The sequence below is a fragment of the Balaenoptera borealis genome, assembly GCF_965194805.1.
Source record: "Balaenoptera borealis genome assembly, contig: HAP1_SCAFFOLD_1119, whole genome shotgun sequence".
In the NCBI taxonomy this organism is placed as follows: domain Eukaryota; kingdom Metazoa; phylum Chordata; class Mammalia; order Artiodactyla; family Balaenopteridae; genus Balaenoptera; species Balaenoptera borealis.
The window spans coordinates 115,590-141,099 of NW_028123094.1; the positions used below are offsets into that span (position 1 = coordinate 115,590).

A 25,510-nucleotide genomic window follows, 5' to 3' on the forward strand; every position below is an offset into this window, starting at 1 on the left:
TTTCTCATTATGTTCAACAATGGCTTAACAACAGAAATGCGTCAAATAAAGATTTATACTTTTTCTGGGATTTCTTATTTGCTAACTGGCTTTCCCTTCTATCATGCGCTCTAAGATTAAAATGGAAACTGAAAATTCATATTTAGGTCCTTGAAATCAATGTATAGTTGACACCAGTTTTTTAACCTGATCACTGAAAAGGACAATTCAAATGAATGAAATTATGTATGGCTAGGATGCTTTTAGCGATAAGGGGGTCTGTCACTCAGCCCTTGGCAACCTACTTGTACTCACCATTTTACTGTGGTTCTAAGATTAGGACGGCTGATTGTGCTGTCATCTAGAAATATCGTTGAGCATGAGCTATACTTTTTAGTAAGCTGCCCTGGAGATACCTGAAGGGGAAGGGAAATAGAAGAAAATGTCACAGTAAGTTAAACCTATAAAGTGTGTTTTTTTCCTTGGTTAAAATGTCAAACGATAAAGCATTAAGATTTTTCTTACACTCCATGAACTGCCTGAGTGTGATATCATGTGCAGCTCTATGGGAAACCTCTATACTCTGACTTCCACAGACGAGCTTTGAGAAATGGGTTATAAAATGCTGCCTTGATATAGTACCTATAATCAAACCTGGCAAGCGCCTATTATAAATTACCTTTATAATAATGTAAAAAGTTTAGAATAAGATTTCAGGGTTTTTTCCTTAAGCAATGAAATGCAGCTGAGATTTCCCATTTCTATTCATTTACTACAATAAAACGTCATGCTTTCTGTAATACCGATGTCGGAGCATTTCACTGCAGTCAATGCACGCCGATAACAAATGTACTCGTTCAGGAGACAGTGTGACGAGACAAGCGTTTTCGAATCAGAGGCTGGGCATGCCAGGGCTGCTCTATCACTAAAAAGCTGGGGGCCGTAAGTCTCTCTGGGCCTCAACTTCCTTATCTGGAGGACAAATAGGTACTGCTTAAAGATTCTCTCGCATCCAAAAAAAACGGATAAAACAACTCTGAGAATTTAACTTCTCACTTCATGTTTAAGTAAGACTGCCATTACATTACTCAAGTGAGAACCTCAGAGAATACTTGCCATTCATTTCAAAATTGTACTACTTCTGTTCTACGTGTTATTTGACACTCCTGCCTCACCCATGCTGCTCTCTGCCTGCAGTGCCTTTTTCTTCCTCCTGTCCCAGCAAGCTTGACCCCATCTTCCTCTAGGATCCCTTTGCCAGCAGGCACACCACAAAACTTCTCACTTCCTGCACACTCACTCATCTAATTTACCAACTGTTCCATGGTCTCAGCTGCTTGCATAGTACCACCCTCTTAAGTAAACAAGCTTCTCCAGGTTAGGAAGATTCTTCTCCTACCTCCAGCTACTGAGCACAGAATCTGGGACAAATTAGGATTCAACAAGTGTTTGAGAAATTATTTAAGATCAGTTACAACTGGAGGTAAATCTTACTAAAGATACAAATTCGTGAGACTTTATCTACAGTGGTGTTGGATAGGTGACAAAGAACTTTTTGAGACCCTCTAGAGAATGAACTATCTTTAAAACACTTTAGAAGTATCCATTTATTTGTGAAGAGCCCATGAACATGGCAATAGTCAAATACTAAAATGGCCTAAACTATGTTAGGACAACTCTCTTCCTTAAAGTAAGGCCAATAACCAAATCCCAATCACTGAAAGCCACTGGAAGGAAGAGTAGCATTCTTTAATACCACAGAATACAAACAATTTTAAAGCTGGGTTTTGTTTTTGGTTTTTGTTTGTTTACTAATTCAGATGAGCCTTCCTTCCTCCTATTAATATAAAATAGTTTTCACCATGCTGTCACACTCTCCCATCAATGTCCTCCACAAATACATGAAAGGTGAGGCAGGGAGAAAATCTAGTTGATGCTTTTTAAAATACAGAGCATTTAAATAAAAATTGCCAGTATCCAATAATCAGAAATATCCAAATGGCATATATAAAACACCATTTTGCTTGTTTCAGATGCTTTATGCAAAGCCACTTATTCCTTATTAACAAAAAGTTCTAGATGTAACATATTTGAAAAGTATCACTATTTGGAAGACTAATTTCTCCTTCAAGCTAGAAATGTTTTAAACTAAAACTCTGATATGGTCCTTAAGCTATTTGGTTAATGTGTAATTTTAGAATCTCAAAAAACAGATACAGCATGAAAAATGAAAATTCACTCATTCAAATACTTTGATTCTAAACGAAGCAGGTTATCTTTTAAGGTCACTACTATTAGGGTATAATATGACATACACTACACGTAATAAAAGTCAATTCTGACCAAAAATCTATATATATGAGGGGAATAAAAATAGTAAGGAAATGTACCAAAATATAGACTAGTTGGTAGAGCTTTGGGTGCTATTTATCCTGTTTTCCTCTATTAAAAACTTTTTTTTCTATTATGAATGTATATTGATTTGTCTTTGGAAATATTACTGCTAAAACATTTAAAATTTTTAATTAGATGTGGTCTATAGTCCTATGGGGGCTCATTTAATGTATCAGCAACTTACAGTCTACTGGCTCGATCCTACAAAAGAAACACTTCCACAGGCCTACTCCTGAAACTATTCAAACTTTCCAGCATCTAGGGTTCACTAAAGGATGGCAGAATTGAAGCCTCTGAGCAAAGCCTAGATATGTTAGCTGCCAGCAGATTACTTTCCTCTCATCTTGCTTGAAAATTTAAGATAACTGTCCTTTATGATTAAAGCCTTACCATTGCTGGCTCACAACCTCAATAAACTGCACTGACACACATAAGGGTATAAAATGCAAATACAAAAAAAAAAAAAACAAGTAGCAAAAAACACTACTGACAGTTTAATGTTCATAGGTATTATTTCAATTGGTCACTGAAGAAGAGTATTTATCTTCATTCAGCACTAAGGACAAAATACATGGACTTTTACAATCTTTATAAGGGGAAAGGTTGCTTAAAGTAGACTTCAGGTTTAATGGTGAAGACTAGAAAATAATCATACCTAGGAGGCTAGTAAGTAACAACCCTCAAAGCTTATCATTAAAGGTCAAGTACCTGTTGAAATCCTGCCCCCACCCAATGACTCTTCCCATTGTGCCTACTGCCTCTGATTTTAACCCATTAAAAGAATAAAGCTGGAGAGAGCGAGAGTACGAAGTGCGGCAACCGGAGTCATGGCAGGACAGGCATTTAGAAAGTTTCTTCCCCTCTTTGACCGAGTATTAGTTGAAAGAAGTGCACCCGAAGTTGTAACCAAAGGAGGCATTATGCTTCCAGAAAAATCGCAAGGAAAAGTATTGCAAGCAATGGTAGTAGCTGTTGGATCAGGCTCTAAAGGAAAGGGTGGAGAGATTCAACCAGTTAGTGTGAAAGTTGGAGATAAAGTTCTTCTCCCAGAATATGGAGGCACCAAAGTAGTTCTAGATGACAAGGATTATTTCTTATTTAGAGATGGTGACATTCTTGGAAAATATGTCGACTAAAATAAGTCACTATTGAAATGGCATCACGTGAAGCTGCCCGTTCCCCCAATGGCATCACGTGAAGCTGCCACTGAAGTTCTGAAATCTTTCATCCTGTAAATAATTTCCGTGTTTCTTTTATAATAAAGTAATGATATCCAAACTAATGATATTCAGTGTCTCTGAAATTTAGTTTTCTCTGTATTGATTTAAACATTCCCAAATAAAAGTATATAAATGAAAAAAAAAAAAAAAAGAGAATAAAGCTGAAGTTCACTTTTTTCTTCCCCCTTTTCACAAGTTTTGGATACGTTTATTAAGAATCAATGACTTTAACTGAAAAGTCTGTAATACTCCATCTATGTTGCACACTAATGGACAATATGGTAGGGTGAGTGGTTTGAATAGAATTCATACTCCAGGCCTTAGTAGAAAAGTATAATATTCTAATTATAGGTATAATCAAAAATATTGTCTGAATTAATATCGTTAATTATATTGAATTAAACTTCAAACTCAGAACCTATATTCAAAGAATAAATCTAAGTTTGAGTAGACTGACCACAAACCTATTTCCTCTCCCCCTTCTTTCAGATATCATCTCATTAGAATTAAAGGCATTTTTTAAAAAAGCTATACATAAGACAGGATAAACAGCAGATGATTTTTAATGTTTGAAAGGTGAAAAGACTAGATAAAGGAGTGGTAACTGACATGGCAGAACAGAGGAAGCACAACCTTGGTACCTACAGAGAGTGACTAGGACAGGAACAAGAAAACCAGTTTGTCTTACAGAACCCAAGGCAGGCTCAGAGTTCAGAGGCGTGGTCCCCAAATCCTTGCAGTGAGGCCCATCAGTTAACGAGTTGTCCAAGTGATGCTTCCAATTAGATCTTAACAGACAGCCAAGGACCATCACACGTTTGAGGGAAGCCCCCAACAAGTAAGAGATCAAAACAGGAAGAAGGAATGGGACTTCCCTGGTGGCGCAGTGGTTAAGAATCCGCCTGCCAATGCAGGGGACACGGGTTCGAGCCCTGGCCCAGAAAGATCCCACATACCACAGAGCAACTGAGCCCATGCGCCACAACTACTGAGCCTGCGCTCTAGAGCCCATGAGCCACAACTACTGAAGCCCACACGCCCTAGAGCCTGTGCTCCGCAACAAGAGAAGCCACTGCAATGAGAAGCCCACGCACCCAACAAAGAGTAGGCCCAGCTCACCGCAACCAGAGAAAGCCCACGTGCAGAAACCAAGACCCAATGCAGCCAAAGAATAAATAAATAAAATAAAATATAAGGATGCTTTAAAAAAAAACAAAACCAAACAGGAAGAAGGAATTGATGGGAGTGATAAAAACTCAGGAGCAAATGAAAACTTGAAATTGCATCAGTGAAAAAAAGAATGACAGGATATAAGAGAACTCTATAAACTGAAAATAAGGTAGACAAAACAATATATTCAATAGAAGGATTAGAGCACAGTCAAGGAAACCTCCAGGAAGCAGGACAAAACGACAAAATGCAAAGCAGGAGGGGAAAAAAGTTAGCCATCTGGTAAGTCTAAGACTTCCAACATCCGAATAATAGGAACCTGGAAGAAAAAAACAGAATATCAAAGAAACACACAAAAAAGGTCTATACCAAACCAAATTATGAAATTTCAAAATCCCAGGGAGAGGGAAGGTACTAAAAGGTTCCCGAGAAGGAAGGGATGGGGGGAAATGACTAAAATCGGTAATGTACAATGTACCATACAATGTCAACAGGTTTAAGAGCAACAGTGTAAATGAGAAGATGAGAGGGAAGTGTCTTTAGAATGGCAAAAATTAGTTTCAGCTGAGAATTCTATACTTTATCAAATAGAAGGAGTTTCAGAGAGGCTAGATCTCTATAAACTTTCTGCCCATGTGCCCTTTTCCCAGGAAAATGTGCTCCAGTAAAACAAGGAAGTATAACAAGACAAGAGGGAAACAGAATCTAGGACATAGGGGATCCAACATAAGAGAGCAGAGTTATGTGAGATCCCAGATGACTTCACACAGATATCCCAGGAAAAGAGGCATAGAGCAGGCCTAGGGGAACACTAGTCTATATGGGAGTAGGAAGACAAAAGATTGGGGAAAAGTGTCTCCAAGAAAAAAATGGAACAGATGTGGCTTAGTAGACGGAAAATATTTTTGATAGGCATGTGACAAATGTTAAAACATTTGGGGAAAAAAATAGCTGTTAGAAAACAGGCAAGTGAATAGAGTCAGGAAATTAATTCCACAGAAAAAATGAAGAATGTGAAAGCAGGGAGACCGGGCAGGGAGCTACTTACTGCATTTGGCTGTGTGAGATCACGTTGGCTAGGAAAAGGGGGGTTGGGTTATCCTAGAGAAGTGCAGAAGTGCTCCAATTTCATTAATATTTAAGAAGAAGAATGAAGGGTGTACAAGGAGGAGGCACAGTCAGAGAACTATATGGCTCAGCAATGCACAATATTTGCAGAGTCGTAGTAATGTAAACATTGATTCTGATTTAATAAAAACTGATACATGTTGAGGGAACACAGGGAGGGAAATAACGTCATGGTGGACCGAAGAAGCTAAGCTGTCACCTGCTATGACAAGAAGTCAATGGACAGTGCTAAAAATTAACTTACCTGTTATACTTTTATTACTTTGGTTAAAAAATGAGATCAAAAAAATAAGGCAAAAGAATTTAAGGCAGATCTTTATACTACAACCATATTAGTGAAATTTAACTTAAATGTCAGAACCCTTCAAAAATGGGCACTACTAAGTCAAAGACTTTCCTGAATACATTTGATAATTAGGAAAACAGAGATTTAGAAAATCTACCAAAAAGAGGTCCATGCTAACAGTATTGGATCCATCATATTTTTAGGAATCATGGCAGACATATTTTTAATTCAAACTATTAATTTCTTAACTTTTCAACTGTTTACTTACATGGTTTAAATGGTTGCTCTTCCTCTTTTCCCGCACTAAGAATAAAAAAAATTAACTGATGAATTCTGATACAAATGCCATAGAAAAATAAAAGTAGTCACTAATTATTTGATGGATTACCAATAACACAATGAGATAAAATTCCATTCTATTTTTTAAAATAATTTCCAACAAAATATATAATTTAAATCACCCAGCAAGATGAGTCCTATAAATAAAATCTAAAAACTTAGTTTCACTTTTTTGACCTAATAGATATTCTGGATTAGGTACAAATGAAAGACTCCCCATTTACAAAAGAAAAGGACAAAGCAAATTAGGCCAGGTGAGAAACTTAGCTAATAAAAAAATTTACCTGCTGCATAGCTGAACTACTAGCCAGGAGTATTTTCTAATTCTTCATTTACACACAGCTTACTTTAATTACCACAATCTACAGATGACAACTCTAAGAACCAGTTTCTGGCCAGGCACTCATCTCCGAACGCACCAGTATCTCTGGAAGCATCCTGAACCACTTAATGGTAACCTACTCAAATACCTTACTGAAAAAATACACAACTGGAAAGTAACCTACGTTAAACGTAAATTGTAAAATGAGTGTGCTGACCTAAATGAACATATCTACAGCACACAAAACTGTTTTGCTCCAACAAAGGCCAGAAGAATAAAAGCCTGAAGAGGGTCTTAGGCCACACTCTTGCTCACATTGCCTCCTTTAACTCCAGACAGGCATCACAGGCACGGATTCCTTAAGGCTGAAGAGAGAGACAGGCATGGGACAGCTTTTCTTTTACTGTCTCCAGCGCCCCTCTACATGTGAGCAGCTCATGGCTCTGGAAGAAACTGAGAAATAGAGCAATCCTAACCAGAAATGAGTGGCTCAAGTACACACACTAGAAAAATGCAAGTTAGAAACCCCAGGAGCTTCCAGGTTGGTGAACACGTAGTACCCTTGCAGAGGGCATCAAAGCTCTGTGCCCTGTCCCCATGCCTGGCCCTATGCATCTCTTCCATCTGGCTGTTCCTGAGTTATATCCTTTTATAAAAACCAGTGATCTAACGGAAAAAAACAAAAAGCAAAACAACAACAACAAAAAACCAAACCTCCGTTTTTTATTGTGCTGCTTCACTTTAAATATTATGGAATGTTCACTTCTTGTATTCCTGCCCTCGTAATCAACTGAAAAACTTGGTCACGTATGGCTTTTTAGCAAATAAACTAGGATTTAACATAACATTAAGGAAGACAAGCAGGCAAGCAGGAGTGCAAAAAATTCTACGGTTCTGATTCTCATCTTAAAACAAGGAGGACACAGGAAATTTATATGAGTTTCACATGCTGAGGATAATCTTCTGGAAAACCCCATATGGCATGTTGCTCTTATTACCCTGGCACAGCACTACATTAGGATGAGAAAGTTTTGAATAGCTTAAAAGTTCTGAGTAGCATAAATCTGGATGTGAGATAGGCTCGTCTGGTTGAACACTGTGGAAAACAGGGCCAAAATCACAAGGCTCAATTCCCATATATAACAACTGATTTTTCTGATTTGATCAAATGAAAACCTAACTGTGACCTAAACCCTATCATTTGTCTTTAACATATGTGCTCTTCGGAGCAAGGGGAAAAGGACAAAGTAGCATGGAGAAATAGACCACATCTAAATCATGTGGCCAGTTGACTATGTTGATAAAGAGGTGGCAAAATGTATAAACAGATAGTCTAAGTGTTCTCCTCCCTAAAACACTGACAACTAAAGGAAACTGTATCATCAACATATTAAAATAAGACAAGTGAATACATAAAAAAAGTGAAACATTTAAACCACTGTAAGAGTTTTTCTAAATACCTCCTATAATACACAAAACAAAAACAGTTTTCACTCTTTTTCTCAGGGAAAAAAAAGCATTGCCTTACCATCTGTTTGAGGTTTGCTCAGAAAAACTGTGCTTGCCCTTGGGTGGTCAGAAGGGTTTGGTTCCAAAGCTAAGTCTGTATAGGAAGAAGAGAAAAAGGTGTGGTGATTTAGTTGAGTAGAAAAATACATGATTTTAAAGATAGCTACACATTGATTGAAACCACTTTTAATAGTCTTGAGAAGAGCTTTTAGTAATGACAAAAAGGCAATTTTAGTAAAGGCACAATATAAAAATTCTATTGGGAAACAGCAAAATTGTAGAAACTCTCCATACATGTGGAATAAAACCATGGCTATGTCTTAGACTTCTTTAACTTGCACCTAAATAATCTATGCCATTTTTAGATGAATCATATATGTGACTCCCCTCCTATTTATCAATTAAAAATTCAGTCACCCTCTTTTAAAGCTGATATTACTAGCACATTCCAGGAACAGTCTCAAGAAGCAAGTTATGCTGTGGCCAACTACTGTCAGATACCAGCTCAATATATCAAATATGCCAAAACGAAGTGAGTTGCTTTTGGCAAATGTTCTTCAGACAATCAAATGGCTAATTCTAACTCCATTCAACAAATGAACTCATTTAATTGGCTGTGGTTTATCTGGGGGCTATTCATCATGGCAGATTTAAGAGGACTACATAAAAGTTCAATGTTCTAATCTAGAGGAACACTTCCATGATAGTGATTTTTAACTTTGCCCTCTATTTCCAAAGCTAAACTCACTTCTTCTTCATTCCACGCTGCATGATTAATTGGGGGCTTCAATAAGAGTACTTTCTGGAGCAGATCATAGGGCTACTAGAAAAAAATTTTGGCCATACCTACACGAAAAGGTGGGTCTGCCTGTAGCCCACCTTGCACCAAGGTGGGATAGCGTCTTCTATTTAGGCAGAAATACAAAACAAGCACAAGCTACCACACAGGATAGTAAGGTTGTTGTTTAAAACAAACAAACAAACATAAAAGCCCTATGACACTTCCTCAGCAAAGTCCATCTCAAACCATTTAACCAATCTTTTAAGAAACTGGACCAAGATTCAGATAAAGAGTAATGGTTAAGGCAATTATTTCCCAAACCACATAATAACTGATCTGTTTTTGAAAGATGGCTTTGATGGTCAAAGTGAAATACAAATATATCCCTGCCTCTTAGAGAAGCCAAAGAATACACACATTGATATATTAAAAACGAATTAGTCTAGTAGTGAATTCTGTCTAACCCAGCATTCCACAAATGTAGCTACCTAGAATCCCCTTTTCCCACCCAGAAAGAATTTTGCACGAACAGTAATTTTGGACTTCCCGTTTTAACAGGAATCTGAGCCATCCATTTTAATGTCATTGCCAGCACTAGTAATTTACAGAGCTAAACCAACTGCTTTGTTCTTCATGAAAATTCCTTCACTGAATTTGAAGTTTATCAAGCTGCTTTTGGAGAAAATATTCTATTCAACATTTTTATGTAAAAGACCCATATAATTATTTTAAAGTTTTTTTCTCCTACATATTTGAAAAACTAAGACAATGGGAAAATAAATTATTTCAGCTGTACACAAAATGGCAGGCAGAGACTTTCACAGCTGCCTCTAACCTATAGCTTCCGAAAGAATTCATGACTACTTACCTATACCAAAAAGAAAGTAAATAGACTACATTTGAATCTAAAAAATAAGCAGAAATGTTTGCAAAGTAGCTGTATTATTTATCAGTGTCTATGGCATGGTAAAACTTAACAATTTTCAATGGAAGTCCAGGAAAATTAAGTGCCAGAATCAAAGAGAAGCAAGCTTTAACACACACACACACACACACACACACCCGCCAAACCAAGATGTGCTACTACAGATCTAAATACAAAAATCAAGAAGGCCGGGATAAAAGAAATGACAACATGCAAAAAAAAAAAAGTAAACTTAGCCCAAGTGACCAGAAAAAAGCTGGCACTCTCCCTACTCTATCCTAGGGGGTTCAAAGGTAGGCACAGGACCCAGGACCGGCCAATCAATCACAGCTGTCCTGGGACTTCCCAAGAAAAGAGAAAGGCAGAACTGTACTCTAGGATCCTTAGCTAGTCTTGAGCTGCTGGACACTCCCCTTGCTATCATGAGGGGAAAGGCTTTTCAGGAGACATCAACAGAGGAGAGCAGAACTGAGGAGATCATTTAACTCCTGGGTCAAGTAGTGCTTAACGCTGTGATGTTCTTTTAACTTGCAACTGAAGGAGACCTGGTTAATCGGCAGTACTGATGATCACACTAAAGGTGGGGAAAGGTAAAAGTCACTTGCTCATTCCTTTAACAAATATCATGAACAAAAATCTGCATGAGACAAAACGATGCTCTGTTTAAAAATTACACACAACCATTCACAATCATTAACACACAATGATTCACAACCGTTACTTTTAGTTGCTTTTCTTATACGTTAAAAAAAGCTCTAATTAGTGTACAATTTATGTCTTCTTGTTACTAACAAGCGCTCTCCACCCCACTGTTGCATATTTATTGTCTAATGAATACACACTGGCCCATCAAGTGTTATTCCTATCCTGGACTTAGCCAATCCCCTATTGCTGGGGATTGGTGCTTACAAAGTTCTATTCTTAAAATATTATGAGGAAAATCTTCATGTACATAGGTTTTTAAAATAATGGTCTTATCTCCTTAGCAAAGATCTTCGGAAGTGGAATGACTAAGCCAAAAGGTTAGATCACTTTCACGGCTCCATGTACAATGCTAAATTGCTTCCTAAAGAAGGTGGGGGGCACATTAGGGTATAATGCTACCAATCATGACATTTTGAGTTCCTACCCTTGCTTTGGATACTTGAAAAAAAAAAAAAAATTCCTACTGATATGAATGAGGAACCTCACTGTAGATCTAATTTGTATTTCTTTTGATTACACAGTTTGACCATTTTCCCACAGTTATCAGTGTTATTTCCACTTTGGTGAGTTGGCCTATCATTTGAATGTACTGTAAACACCAGGGCCCTACTGCTGTCAGTTTGCATGAGGTTTTCAGAAAATATTAATCTTTTGTTTATAGTCTATATAACTAACAATTTTCTATATAACTTGCACTTTTTGCTAATGAAAAATACCACATCACTATCTTATAGAATGGACATGTGAGCCATTAGACAGTAAACTCATACATACACACAATATTTCTGCACTTCCCATTAACTATCTTCCCAAGAGCCTAAGGAGACTATGATAAAACCTACCACACTCTTCACTATCACAAAGGTAAGACTGCCAACTATTAAGCAAAGCTTTACCACCCACCATCCCTCTCATCCCTCTCCCCACCACATGCACACACAGTAATTTAGAGACTTCAGGAAATTACTGTGCATTCAGGAAATTACATGGATTCTTCCGAAAGTTATTTCTTTAGAAACCTCTAAGAATGTTTTACCCAGGAGAAATATTCTTGAGCTCATGATTAGGGGTTATGATTAAAACTGTATTTTAAGACCCATCATTTTTGTATTATCAATTTAAATTGCAACTTATTTGACAGCACGATAGGTCGATGTAGAAAAAGTATGATTAAAAAAAAATTCAACTCGGTCTTAATGTAAACATTCCTCAGAGGAAACCTGTAAAACACCACCGACACTGAATACTGTTTTTCCTCCAATCTAAGATTCTACCAGTTGTTAAGATCCATCTCGACTGCAGTTGTTAAAAGTGTGAAAACATAGGCAACTTAGAACAAATGAAATGCATTACTGAAGGCTAAAAGTGTTAAAACTATGCTATCAAACTGTCGATAAATGATTTTTCCTTGTTAAAATATTAGAGGGAGAGGGAAGTGACCAAGAAAGCATCTGACAGAAGCAGCATATTTCAGAAAGCGATTAATATCAACATATTGATTTCAATATATTCCAAATAAACAGGAGATGTCAGCAGTTTCTGGGCCAACTGCTGAGCACCAGTTCACTTAACGGTAACCACTGCATTTACTGAACTGCCCTAGCACCCCTATACTGCACAGTGTATTAGTTTTATGGCTCATAAGACAAACATTACAGTCCTTACAATTACCACGGAAACTGATGGCTTCATCTCTCTGAGTCCACACTTGCCACCGCAGTCAGGGAGTTCCCGCCAGCCGGCCCCGAGCTGGGCTGCCTCACCAGCGGGGACACAGCAGGCTCCTGCACCTGCCAGGCTACGGCTCACCCACGCCTTGACCCTGCTTCCCTAGCTTCTGACCATCCTGGCTTCCCAACTTCCCAGCTCTGGTTTCCAACTGCTTCTGTACCTGCCTCTACCCTGGTTCTCAGTTTTGCCTTATTTTAATCCTCAATCAGTGTTACAGTGATCATGACTGAGAGGTGACACATAGGTAAGTACACCTGGCTTTATATATTTCTAAAGAGTACTTTACTCAGTTTCTTGGACTTTTAAGAACCTTTGTGGGTTGCAAGTTGCCTTCATTTCATTTCACATTACGCAGTGTTACTGTTTTAACTCTTAAGTTTTATTACTTTAATACACTAAACCAACAACAACAAAAAAGGGTGAGAAAAAAGGTAGTATTCCAAAGAAGCTCACATAATGTCAACAATAAATTCTGTTCCTATATGCCATGCATTTGGAATTTACAGTCCTACTCTCTATCAATACTCATTTTTAAAACCTTGGACAGCTCAATTTATACCTAAGAGAAGAATTCCTACACTACCTAACTCAGAACATGGTGAGAATCAAATGAAATGCAAGAGCAATCTATATACTACAGCCTATTTTAGACCCTTATTAATATCGCTTTTTTGTTCAAGCCACTGTTGGCTCTCACCTGAGCTACCGCACCAGCCTCCTAACTGGTCTCCCTCTCTGCTTCCTTCCACCCTTACAGTCTATTCTCACACAGTAGCTGGTCTGATCTCCCTCCACCCTCTCTACCCCCCTTCCCTTTTTCTAAGAATTAACATCATTCCCCTGCATATAATCCTTCAATGGTTTCCCATTACAATTAGACTAAAATTCATATTTTTTGGTCAAGGCCCACTAGGCATACAAGGTCTTAATCCCCCATATTCCTCCTGGCATTCATTCACTCAGCTGCAGCCACCCATCTTTCTGTCCTTGGCACGCATCAAGCACATTCCCTTCTTAGGAACTGCACAGAAGCCTCTTCTCCCACAGCCTCACATGGCTCTCTTAGGACTGCTCATGGGTCGCTAAAGGAGAGAAGCTGTCTTTAACCACCCCTTGTAAAACTGTCCTCCTCCCCAGCCCATTACCTTCATTTTCTTTCTTAGTGTTCTCACTACCTGATGTTATTCTTGTGTCGTCAGCCCCCAGGCACCTCTAGAAAGTAAGGACCTGAGTTAGGCTACGGGTTTTGTCTTGTCTAACCACTGTTTGTCCTGCCTCTGGAATGGTGCCTAATAATCATGTTTCAGTGTACCCAAAACCAGTTAAGTTTCTCCCAATTTTCCCACATCATCTAAGATTTCTTCTAATGCTGTCTTTTGATGTGTCTGTCACCTAAGACCAGAGTTAATTTCAGATCTCTTAGAGTAGTAGTTTAGTTACTCAGAATCAAAGACACAAGACAGGTTACCAAGAACCACGAAAACCTAAAAGAGGAAATCTAATGTTCAGTGAAAAATCAATGGTAACTTTAATTTGGGAAAAGAACATTTAATGTTAAAATACCTTTACTACAAAATGACTCACCCTATGAATTTAATGAAGTCGTAAGACAGAGTGTACAATCAGAATGCTATAGGGAAGTATCAATACAATGCATCAGTTTTTACCTGTGTCCCCTGAATAAAGCATTATAATGGGATTATAAAAGATGCTCAACCATAAAGGCTGGGTAAATGAATTATGCTCCAACCATTCGATGGCACAGTAAACAGCTGGTAAAAGGCAGGCTGTAGAGCCATGCGCAGTTGCATGGAATACGTCACCCTGGAGCACTCTCTAGGTGCCAGCACGGTTCCCGGAGCTGCATGCCGTTACTTTTCTTTACAACAAAAAGTGACAAAGTGGCACATAAAGAACAGTCCCATCTTTGTAAAATAAACACAATGTTATGTTTATATGCATACAAAAGGTTCAGGAAGAATCAACACCAAAATATTCATAAAAATTCTGGATATTCTGAGTGTGAGTGCAGGACTTTTCTGTGTTTTCTAAATCTTTTACATCAAATGTTTATTAATACTGTCACCAAAAAAAGGAAAGATCTGTTGCTCAGAGGTTTTTCCACATCATATTGCCAATTCCTTCCCTACCCACTCTTCAGGGGGATGGGAGGTAGGGGTCACTTGAGAGAGCACCTTTCACCAGAAAATTAGCAAAGCTCCTAAGGTCAGAACATAAAGGCTGTATGAAAAGTTGATGAATAAAAATAAAATCAGATAATAGGACCGTAGCATCTTATTTTCTATTATGACACTACCATCAGTTATATTAGATATACTGTTAAAGACAAAGTAGTAAAAAATTCTTTTGAGTCTATCTGAAATCTATACTACGTTCTTAGGAGTTACTTTTTTGAGATGGCTTGAAGAAATCATGTTCGTCTCCAATGTTTCTGAAGAACAAGACAGAGCATCATTTATGTACGATTTTCTCTAAGTAACCAAATAATTCTTCACTGTAGAAAAGCCCAAATGTTTTATATCTGAGTAGGTATTTCTCAGTTTCCAGGGAAACTGATACAAAATTGTCTGAAATAAAGACATAAAGAGCAAACTTCCAATGTGCCTGTGCTTTATATTTGGTGTTCTGACCTTGTTTCTATGGAAACTTCATTAATAGGCAAATGCTGAAATTGAGGTTTCTCTTATCACTTTATTGAATGCCCCCCCAAAAAAGACAAATTGAAATGAAATTTTAACAATCCTGTTAAACATAAAAAGGTAAGTCCTGTACTCATGAACTCTATTTTCCAGTTCCTGATTGAGCACTCCTTCCTTAGCATACATAGTCGTGTGCTACATGCTTAGTACCTCACCTGCCCGCTCACCAGCTTCCCCCAGTGTCCCTCTGTGCAGGGCATTCTCGGCTTCAATTGGATTTCACCAGAACAAACTCTTTAAATTATATCAACGTGTCTACCTGACTGATAAATTTAGGCTATTTCATGACTTCTACTTTTATTCATATCCATTGCAATGTATGTACAGACAGAGAATGGAGAGGTAAATGTTGCTTCTGAGTTGTGTACAATCAACTGGAATGGCAATAATCAAAACTGGAGTATGCTGAGATAGGCCTAACTTATGGATAAATTATCAAATATAAGGTGCACTCTAAACAGTTTCTTAAGCATCCCAAGAACTGAATTTGGCATATCTACCACCTCCCAAGTCTGTCTCTTTTGTTCAGTAGCTGTGTTACACAGTCATTTCAGATCTCTAAGTCTTGGCTTCTTCATCGGCAACAGAGGGAGAACATATACGGGCCTTATTTGTAGATGGAAGGGCCAAGTGAAATACACAAGAAAATGCATTGTAAATCTTAAAAGAATTCTATAAAGGTCCAATTTTCGTCTCTCATCCTACACTAGCCAACTACTAACTGTTTTGAAAAATCATTTAGAGGCTTACCTTATAGCAACAAGCAGAGCAGTTTTCACAAGTACTTACATGCTTTGTGTTTAAAGCTACAATTAATTCACATAATTTGTTCATTCTTTCACAATATCTAACTATTCTGAAAAGGGAGTACTTTCCACTTACAAAGCCACGTCCATCATAAGGGTGAATCCACAGGCTTAATTATTCTAACTTTTAAAGAAATTAAATAAACCCAACTAAAATTTAAATAGAAGAGCTGTAAGACATTTCGTCTATGAAATAATGAAATAATCTCTGGCATTTCAATGAAACAAATGGGCCAGTGGGGCTTTAACATCTTTATGATACAATGTTTTATACTTCAAAGAACAGTCTTTATTAAAGTGCCACTATGCTACCCAGAAATTTTTTTTTTTAACCTAGAGCCATCCCTTTCCAAAATTCTAGAGGCAAAAATCAAACATTTCCTCTCTTCTCTCTCTCCTCTCCTCCCCGACAACACCCACCCCCAGCCACTTAGTCTTCAGAACTTTTACCTGAACATTCTTAAAGTTAAATAGTATTCTACTGGGGGGGGGGGGGCGGAGGAGGGAGCCATGGAGACATTTTTCTGCAGGATGGATGTGGTATGTTAACTCCCAAACCTTTATATTACAAATTACAATCTGAATTTGTTTTTTCTCCTTTGAAACTTCTGTCCAGCAGTCTCAGGAACCACCTCACCCCTCCCTTAGAACAGGCAACGTGCAAAAGAAGTCGGTTAAGGCCGTGCAGCTGAAGACATACTTGTGTCAAAGTGGGAATTTAAAAGTAATCAGAACTCCATGGGGTCTCCTTTGGTAAAGAAAAAAAACCCAACAACTATTCTCTGCAGCCGTGGCAGTAACGTTTCACACCGTTCACAGTTATTTTAAGCCCCTCTCCCACCATTTTCTTTCCTATCGTGTTCAAATTATAGTTAGAAGGGATAAAGTAGCTTTTATCAGGGCGACTGAAAACATTAAAATCCAAAGAATTTTAGTTAAGAACACCACACTGACTCTGTCCATCTCTATTTTGAATTTAAATGACAAATCCTCTAATGTTTGTCTTAATTGTCTCGAGTATCAACTACCTTAACGAATAGAAGTCTATCATCAGGCCCTTACCTAGTTCCTTCGCTTAGGTACCATCTGGATAGGGAGACGGGATGGATACGCCGAAGTTAGAGTATTTAAGTTTTCATTAAGAAAAGAGAGAATACACCAGAAAGTCTCTGCTAAGTCCCACGAGATGTTAAATAGAACCACGAACAGGAAGGGCCGCGGATTGGAGGGTCTCAGGCCGGGCTGGGAAATGGGAACGGGGGAAAGAATTGGGCATTCGGGTAGGGAAGAGGGAAGGAGACTGGCCGGACGCGACTGGTAAAGAATAAGGGGTGGGGACGCCAAGCAGAGCCAGCCTTCGTCCCCGGTGCCCCGCCCTGGGAGAGCCAACTCCGGGCAAGAAGGAGCCCTAGGCGGCGTCTCCCTCCCGGGGGACCCTGGGGGCGGCGGAGGCCAGAGGTAAGCCCGAGAGCAGACGGCGCCGACCCCGCGAGGGGCGAGGCGCGCCCGCCGCTTCTTACCTTCGGGCATCTCCCGGTCGCTGCTGTGCTGCAGGTGGTGGCCTTCGCCACCTGCGAAATCCAACTCGGCGGGTTCCACGGTAGCCGCCGCCGGAGCTACTGCCACCGCGTTCCCGGCCGCCGCCTTGTAGACCTCAGACTCGCAGTCCGGCTCCGCTGACCCCCTGCGCCGGCCCAACTTGGGGCAGGCATTGCGGGACAGGCAACAAGACAGCGAGTTCCCCATGGGGCGCCTTCACTCCTCGCCGCCGCCGCCGCCGCCGCCGCCGCCGCCGCCTCCGCTCGTCCCCCGACTCCGCCGAGCTCAGAAGCCGCCCCCTCCCCCAACAATGGCGCGGCGGGCACTGGCAGCCCCGGGCTATGCCGGGGCTGTGCCGCACATGCAGACGCGACTTCGCCCGCCGCTCTCCTGTCCGCCCAGCCGCCGGGCCCCGGGCAGGGGCCCGGCCCCGGCCGCACCCCCGCCGCCTCCGCCGCCGCCTCCCTGGAACCAACTAGTCTGTGAGGGCGGTGACCAGACCGGCTTAGTTAAAAGGGGTGGGAACAACCAGACAAGCGCTGAGACGCGCAGCCACTGCAGGGAGAGAGCGCAGCCGGACCTCCTCCTCCTTCCGCCGCCGCCTCCTGACTGAAAGTAGCTAGCCCGGCCAGCCCTTGCCTACCGGAACGTGTCCTTCGGTAACCTGGTTACGACGGACCAATCACGACCAGAGTTCCCTCCACGCGCCCTCCTCAGAGCGCAGGCATGGAACTCACAATGCCCCGCCCCCGCCCGCGGCTGCCCCGCCCCCCGAGCGGCGCGCCCCAGACTCTGGTTTCCATTCATCTCTCGCGCTCCGAGCTTTCCGGTCCTGCGGGAAGCGCCGCGGGAGTTTGTGAATGGAAGCCGTCCTGAGTCAGTGGGCTCTGTAGAAAGCCCCTGTTCATAAAATGCCAGTTCAGTTAGCAACTCGGTTTCACCGGGTCGACAGTTGACTCATTTGATGTATTGCTCAACGATCTTAGTTTCACCCCAAGTTTTGACCGTTTTTTATAACTGAATGCTCCTCCTGTCTTGCCTTCCAAAGAGTGTTAGTTTCCGCCTACAGTTTAACCATAGCAACCCCCGGGGCCCTGGTCCTCCTCTCAATAAAGAGCTGTGGCTGTGTCTTGAATGAGACTCGAGGACACGTCACCCCTCCACTTCCTCATCAGTAAATTCCTCATCAGTAAATTACCGAACTCCTCCCTCCCACCTCTGAGGCGCTGGGATTCAGCAACTCGCTTTTCTCGCCTGTTTCTCTCTTCCACGGCAGGAGTTTCCAGGTTTCCCTACTTTAGCCAACAACAACGCATAAAGTACGATTTTCTCATACAAACTTGAGAGTCACAAAGTGAAGTACCACGGTCTTGATTTGATGAAGATGATAACGATAGTTAACATTTGGCAAACACTATGCGCCCGCCCCCGTTCCAAGTGAGGTACTCATTTAACCCTCGGGAACAAAATCCTCAGAAACCTTCATTTTACAGATTTTACAGAAGCTAAGTAACGTTCCCAAGGTCACATGATTGCTCAGGGGTGTGGCCAGGATTTGATCCCTGATTGTGTGGATCCCCAAAGGCACCTTATTGTGATCATCAGAAAATAAAGGTAGAAGTCAAATTTGGTTGGAAGTGGCATAGTGTATCAGGATTTTCCTTTTTTAAGGAGGAACAATTTTTTGATGTGGATTTTAAAATACTTTCCCTTCATTCAACATTGATTAGTCCCTCCTACATGCCAGGCACCCGTGTGTGAAAAATAGTCCTGCCCTCAGTGACCTCAGGCACGGTGAGAAAACAAAGGCTTAGAGAGCCCAATAGTCTGAGGTCACACTGCTGCAAAGTCCTTAAACCTGAAATTCAAACCTAGATCTATTAACCCCAAGTAGATGCTGGGGTAAAGAGCTTGGTTTTCTTCCCAGAAACATGAGAGCCATTGAATGTTGTGAAGTTAAGGAGTCACTATCAGGTGGTTTGTAGTGAGGTCACGCTTGAGAATAAGTAGGACTGATGGAAGCAACAAAACCCATTAAGAGACTTTCGATTCATCTAAGCGAGGAGTGAGGGTTCAAACTAAAGGCAGTGGCAGAGATTGGAGTGGAGGGAAAGGATCTGAGGTCATTTGGGAGGTAGAATAGAAGTGCTCAGTGACTAGATATGGAGCGGGAAGGGGAAAAGAGAAGCAAAAATGGCTGCTAGGGTTCTGGCTTAGGGAACTATGTAGAGTGTGGTTACTTTTTCTTAGATAGTGCAGGAAAAGGAAGAGGTTTGGGAAGGAAGACCATTTTGGGTTCTGTTAAGCGGAACATGGAAATGGAGCTCTCTGGTTGAAAGTAAGCCTCTGCAGGCTAAGTCCATTTTGTGATATCCCAACTTATGTTTTCAAAAATAACACATTAAATCAATTTAAAAATGTGATTGGGGAAATTCCCTAATGTTGACAGCTAAGAATATCACATTTTTCATGGAGCAACTTGGAATCTATGGTTTTAGTAAATGAGGCATCCTATGTAAAATAAAACTGGTAAATGAGAGCTCTACCCACCACCAGAGCCTCCCATCAAGCCTCTTAGATAGCCTCAACCACCAGAGGGCAGACAGCAGAAGCAAGAAAAACTACAATCCTGCAGCCTGTGGACCAAAAACCACAGTTACAGAAAGATAGAGAAGATGAAAAGGCAGAGGGCTATGTACCAGATGAAGGAACAAGAAAAAACCCCAGAAAAACAACTAAATGAAGTGGAGATAGGCAACCTTCCAGAGAAAGAATTCAGAATAATGAGAGTGAAGATGATCCAGGACCTCGGAATAAGAATGGAGGCAAAGATTGAGAAGATGCAAGAAATGATTAACAAAGACCTAGAAGAATTAAAGAACAAACAAACAGAGATGACCAACACAATAACTGAAATGAAAACTACACTAGAAGGAATCAATAGCAGAATAACTGAGGCAGAAGAATGGATAAGTGACCTGGAAGACAGAATGGTGGAATTCACTGCTGCGGAACAGACTAAAGAAGAAAGAATGAAAAGAAATGAAGGCAGCCTAAGAGACCTCTGGGACAACATTAAACGCAACAACATTCGCATTATAGGGGTCCCAGAAGGAGAAGAGAGAGAGAAAGGACCAGAGAAAATATTTGAAGAGATTATAGTCGAAAACTTCCCTAACATGGGAAAGGAAATAGCCACCCAAGTCCAGGAAGCGCAGAGAGTCCCATACAGGATAAACCCAAGGAGAAACACGCCGAGACACATAGTAATCAAAGTGGCAAAAATTAAAGACAAAGAAAAATTATTGAAAGCAGCAAGGGAAAAACGACACATAACATACAAGGGAACTCCCATAAGGTTAACAGCTGATTTCTCAGCAGAAACTCTGCAAGCCAGAAGGGAGTGGCATGATATACTTAAAGTGATGAAAGGGAAGAACCTACAACCAAGATTACTCTACCCGGCAAGGATCTCATTTAGATTTGATGGAGAAATCAAAAGCTTTAGAGACAAGCAAAAGCTAAGAGAATTCAGCACCACCAAACCAGCTCTACAACAAATGCTAAAGGAACTTCTCTAAGTGGGAAACACAAGAGAAGAAAAGGACCTACAAAAACGAACCCAAAACAATTAAGAAAATGGTCATAGGAACATCCATATCGATAATTACCTTAAACGTGAATGGATTAAATGCCCCAACCAAAAGACATAGACTGGCTGAATGGATACAAAAACAAGACCCATATATATGCTGTCTACAAGAGACCCACTTTAGACCTAGGGACACATACAGACTGAAAGTGAGGGGATGGAAAAAGATATTCCATGCAAATGGAAATCAAAAGAAAGCTGGAGTAGCTATACTCATATCAGATAAAATAGACTTTAAAATAAAGAATGTTACAAGAGACAAGGAAGGACACTACATAATGATCCAGGGATCAATCCAAGAAGAAGATATAACAATTATAAATATATATGCACCCAACATAGGAGCACCTCAATACATAAGGCAACTGCTAACAGCTATAAAAGAGGAAATCGACAGTAACACAATCATAGTGGGGGACTTTAACACCTCACTTACACCAATGGACAGATCATCCAAAATGAAAATAAATGAGGAAACAGAAGCTTTAAGTGACACAATAGACCAGATAGATTTAATTGATACATATAGGACATTCCATCCAAAAACAGCAGAGTACACGTTCTTCTCAAGTGCGCACGGAACATTCTCCAGGATAGATCACATCTTGGGTCACAAATCAAGCCTCAGTAAATTTAAGAAAATTGAAATCATATCAAGCATCTTTTCTGATCACAACGCTATGAGATTAGAAATGAATTACAGGGGAAAAAACGTAATAAACACAAACACAAGGAGGCTAAACAATACGTTACTAAATAACCAAGAGATCACTGAAGAAATCAAAGAGGAAATAAAAAACATACCTAGAGACAAATGACAATAAAAACACGATGACCCAAAACCTATGGGATGCAGCAAAAGCAGTTCTAAGAGGGAAGTTTATAGCTATACAAGCCTACCTAAAGAAACAAGAAAAATCTCAAGTAAACAATCTAACCTTACACCTAAAGAAACTAGAGAAAGAAGAACAAACAAAACCCAAAGTTAGCAGAAGGAAAGAAATCATAAAGATCAGAGCAGAAATAAATGAAATAGAAACAAAGAAAACGATAGCAAAGATCAATAAAACTAGAAGTTGGTTCTTTGAGAAGATAAACAAAATTGATAAGCCATTAGCCAGACTCATCAAGAAAAAGAGGGAGAGGACTCAAATCAATAAAATCAGAAATGAAAAAGGAGAAGTTACAACAGACGCCGCAGAAATACAAAGCATCCTAAGAGACTACTACAAGCAACTTTATGCCAATAAAATGGACAACCTGGAAGAAATGGACAAATTCTTAGAAAGGTATAACCTTCCAAGACTGAACCAGGAAGAAACAGAAAATATGAACAGACCAATCACAAGTAATGAAATTGAAACTGTGATTAAAAATCTTCCAACAAACAAAAGTCCAGGACCAGATGGCTTCACAGGTGAATTCTATCAAACATTTAGAGAAGAGCTAACACCCATCCTTCTCAAACTCTTCCAAAAAATTGCAGAGGAAGGAACACTCCCAAACTCATTCTATGAGGCCACCATCACCCTGATACCAAAACCAGACAAAGACACTACAAAAAAAGAAAATTACAGACCAATATCACCGATGAATATAGATGCAACAATCCTCAACAAAATACTAGCAAACAGAATCCAACAACACATTAAAAGGATCATACACCACGATCAAGTGGGATTTATCCCAGGGATGCAAGGATTCTTCAATATATGCAAATCAATCAATGTGATACACCATATTAACAAATTGAAGAATAAAAACCATATGATCATCTCAATAGATGCAGAAAAAGCTTTTGACAAAATTCAACACCCATTTATGATAAAAACTCTCCAGAAAGCGGGCATAGAGGGAACCTACCTCAACATAATAAAGGCCATATATGACAAACCCACAGCAAACATCATCCTCAATGGTGAAAAACTGAAAGCATTTCCTCTAAGATCAGGAACGAGACAAGGATGTCCACTCTCACCACTATTATTCAGCATAGTTCTGGAAGTCCTAGCCACGGCAATCAGAGAAGAAAAAGAAATCAAAGGAATACAAATTGGAAAAGAAGAAGTAAAACTGTCACTGTTTGCGGATGACATGATACTATACATAGAGAATCCTAAAACTGCCACCAGAAAACTACTAGAGCTAATTAATGAATTTGGTAAAGTTGCAGGATACAAAATGAATGCACAGAAATCTCTTGCATTCCTATACACTAATGATGAAAAATCTGAAAGAGAAATTAAGGAAACACTCCCATTTACCATTGCAACAAAAAGAATAAAATACCTAGGAATAAACCTACCTAGGGAGACAAAAGACCTGTATGCAGAAAACTATAAGACACTGATGAAAGAAATTAAAGATGATACCAACAGATGGAGAGATATACCATGTTCTTGGATTGGAAGAATCAACATTGTGAAAATGAGTATACTACCCAAAGCAATCTACAGATTCAATGCAATCCCTATCAAATTACCAATGGCATTTTTTACGGAGCTAGAACAAATCATCTTAAAATTTGTATGGAGACACAAAAGACCCCGAATAGCCAAAGCAGTCTTGAGGGAAAAAAATGGAGCTGGAGGAATCAGATTCCCTGACTTCAGACTATACTACAAAGCTACAGTAATCAAGACAATATGCTACTGGCACAAAAACAGAAACATAGATCAATGGAACAAGATAGAAAGCCCAGAGATTAACCCACGCACCTATGGTCAACTAATCTATGACAAAGGAGGCAAAGATATACAATGGGGAAAAGACAGTCTCTTCAATAAGTGGTGCTGGGAAAACTGGATAGCTACATGTAAAAGAATGAAATTAGAATACTCCCTAACACCATACACAAAAATAAACTCAAAATGGATTAGAGACCTAAATATAAGACTGGACACTATAAAACTCTTAGAGGAAAACATAGGAAGAACTCTCTTTGACATAAATCACAGCAAGATCTTTTTTGATCCACCTCCTAGAGTAACGGAAATAAAAATAAAAATAAACAAGTGGGACCTAATGAAACTTCAAAGCTTTTGCACAGCAAAGGAAACCATAAACAAGACGAAAAGACAACCCTCAGAATGGGAGAAAATATTTGCAAATGAATCAACGGACAAAGGATTAATCTCCAAAATATATAAACAGCTCATTCAGCTCAATATTAAAGAAACAAACACCCCAATCCAAAAATGGGCAGAAGACCTAAATAGACATTTCCCCAAAGAAGACATACAGACAGCCACGAAGCACATGAAAAGATGCTCAACATCACTAATTATTAGAGAAATGCAAATCAAAACTACAATGAGGTATCACCTCACACCAGTTAGAATGGGCATCATCAGAAAATCTACAAACAACAAATGCTGGAGAGGGTGTGGAGAAAAGGGAACCCTCTTGCACTGTTGGTGGGAATGTAAATTGATACAGCCACTATGGAGAACAATATGGAGGTTCCTTAAAAAACTAAAAATAGAATTACCATATGACCCAGCAATCCCACTACTGGGCATATACCCAGAGAAAACCGTAATTCAAAAAGACACATGCACCCGAATGTTCATTGCAGCACTATTTACAATAGCCAGGTCATGGAAGCAACCTAAATGCCCATCAACAGACGAATGGATAAAGAAGATGTGGTACATATATACAATGGAATATTACTCAGCCATAAAAAGGAACGAAATTGAGTCATTTGTTGAGACGTGGATGGATCTAGAGACTGTCATACAGAGTGAAGTAAGTCAGAAAGAGAAAAACAAATATCGTATATTAATGCATGTATGTGGGACCTAAAAAATGGTACAGATGAGCCATTTTGCAGGGCAGAGTTTGAGACACAGGTGTAGAGAATGGACATATGGACACCAAGGGGGGAAAACTGCGGTGGGGTGGGGATGGTGGTGTGCTGAATTGGGCGATTGGGATTGATATGTATACACTGATGTGTATAAAATTGATTAAAAAAAAATGATTAACATTTAAATTGGTAGACTTTGAGTATAGCAGATTTCCTTCCATAATGTGGGTGGGTCTCATCAGATCAGTTGAAGGCCTTAAGAGAAAAGACTAAGGTCCCTGGAGGAAGAAGGAAATCTGCCTCCAGGCTGTTTTTCAGACTCAAGACTGCACCATCAACTTATCCTTGGGTCTACAGCCTAGCAGCTTGTTCTGAGGATTTTGAAGCTGCCAGCCCATGCAATCATGTAAGCCAATTCCATAAGATAAATCTTTCTCCATTTAAATGTATATCACATTTGTTCTGTTCCTCATGAGGACCCTGACTAATATGA

General features: G+C 39.8%; 1 protein-coding gene and 1 pseudogene across 5 annotated transcripts; one reads left to right on the forward strand and one right to left on the reverse strand.

The window, feature by feature from the left end:
* On the reverse strand, positions 1 to 25,001 carry LOC309621883 (cyclin-Y-like protein 1). Of its 4 annotated transcripts, XM_082409194.1 has the most exons (4): positions 17,536 to 17,778; positions 8,367 to 8,441; positions 6,446 to 6,480; positions 4,139 to 5,082 (listed from the first exon to the last, which is right to left on the reverse strand). In XM_082409194.1, exons 1-4 carry the CDS (start codon positions 17,759 to 17,761, stop codon positions 5,035 to 5,037), a joined length of 384 nt encoding a protein of 127 aa, XP_082265320.1. In that variant the 5' UTR covers positions 17,762 to 17,778; the 3' UTR covers positions 4,139 to 5,034. The 4 variants fall into 4 exon arrangements, 1 of the variants encoding a protein (XP_082265320.1); XR_014240303.1 differs by lacking the exons at positions 4,139 to 5,082; positions 8,367 to 8,441; positions 17,536 to 17,778 and adding an exon at positions 1 to 395 and having other exon boundaries at positions 6,446 to 7,030; XR_014240304.1 differs by lacking the exons at positions 4,139 to 5,082; positions 6,446 to 6,480; positions 17,536 to 17,778 and adding an exon at positions 24,531 to 25,001 and having other exon boundaries at positions 7,830 to 8,441.
* Positions 2,992 to 3,658, forward strand: LOC309621884 (10 kDa heat shock protein, mitochondrial pseudogene; annotated as a pseudogene). Its single transcript has one exon. The product of its transcript is annotated as a 10 kDa heat shock protein, mitochondrial pseudogene (transcript).
* Positions 25,002 to 25,510: the final 509 nt, after the last annotated feature.

What these genes read in the sequence shown, in the direction of transcription:
- LOC309621883 (XM_082409194.1), bottom strand. Translation starts at nt 17,761, where the DNA reads ATGGGGAACTCGCTGTCTTGTTGCCTGTCCCGCAATGCCTGCCCCAAG. An exon ending in CGACCGGGAGATGCCCGAAG is followed by an intron (nt 8,442 to 17,535) that starts GTAAGAAGCGGC and finishes CTTCCTATACAG; the next exon opens with ACTTAGCTTTGGAACCAAAC. An exon ending in GAGCAAACCTCAAACAGATG is followed by an intron (nt 6,481 to 8,366) that starts GTAAGGCAATGC and finishes TTTTATTCTTAG; the next exon opens with TGCGGGAAAAGAGGAAGAGC.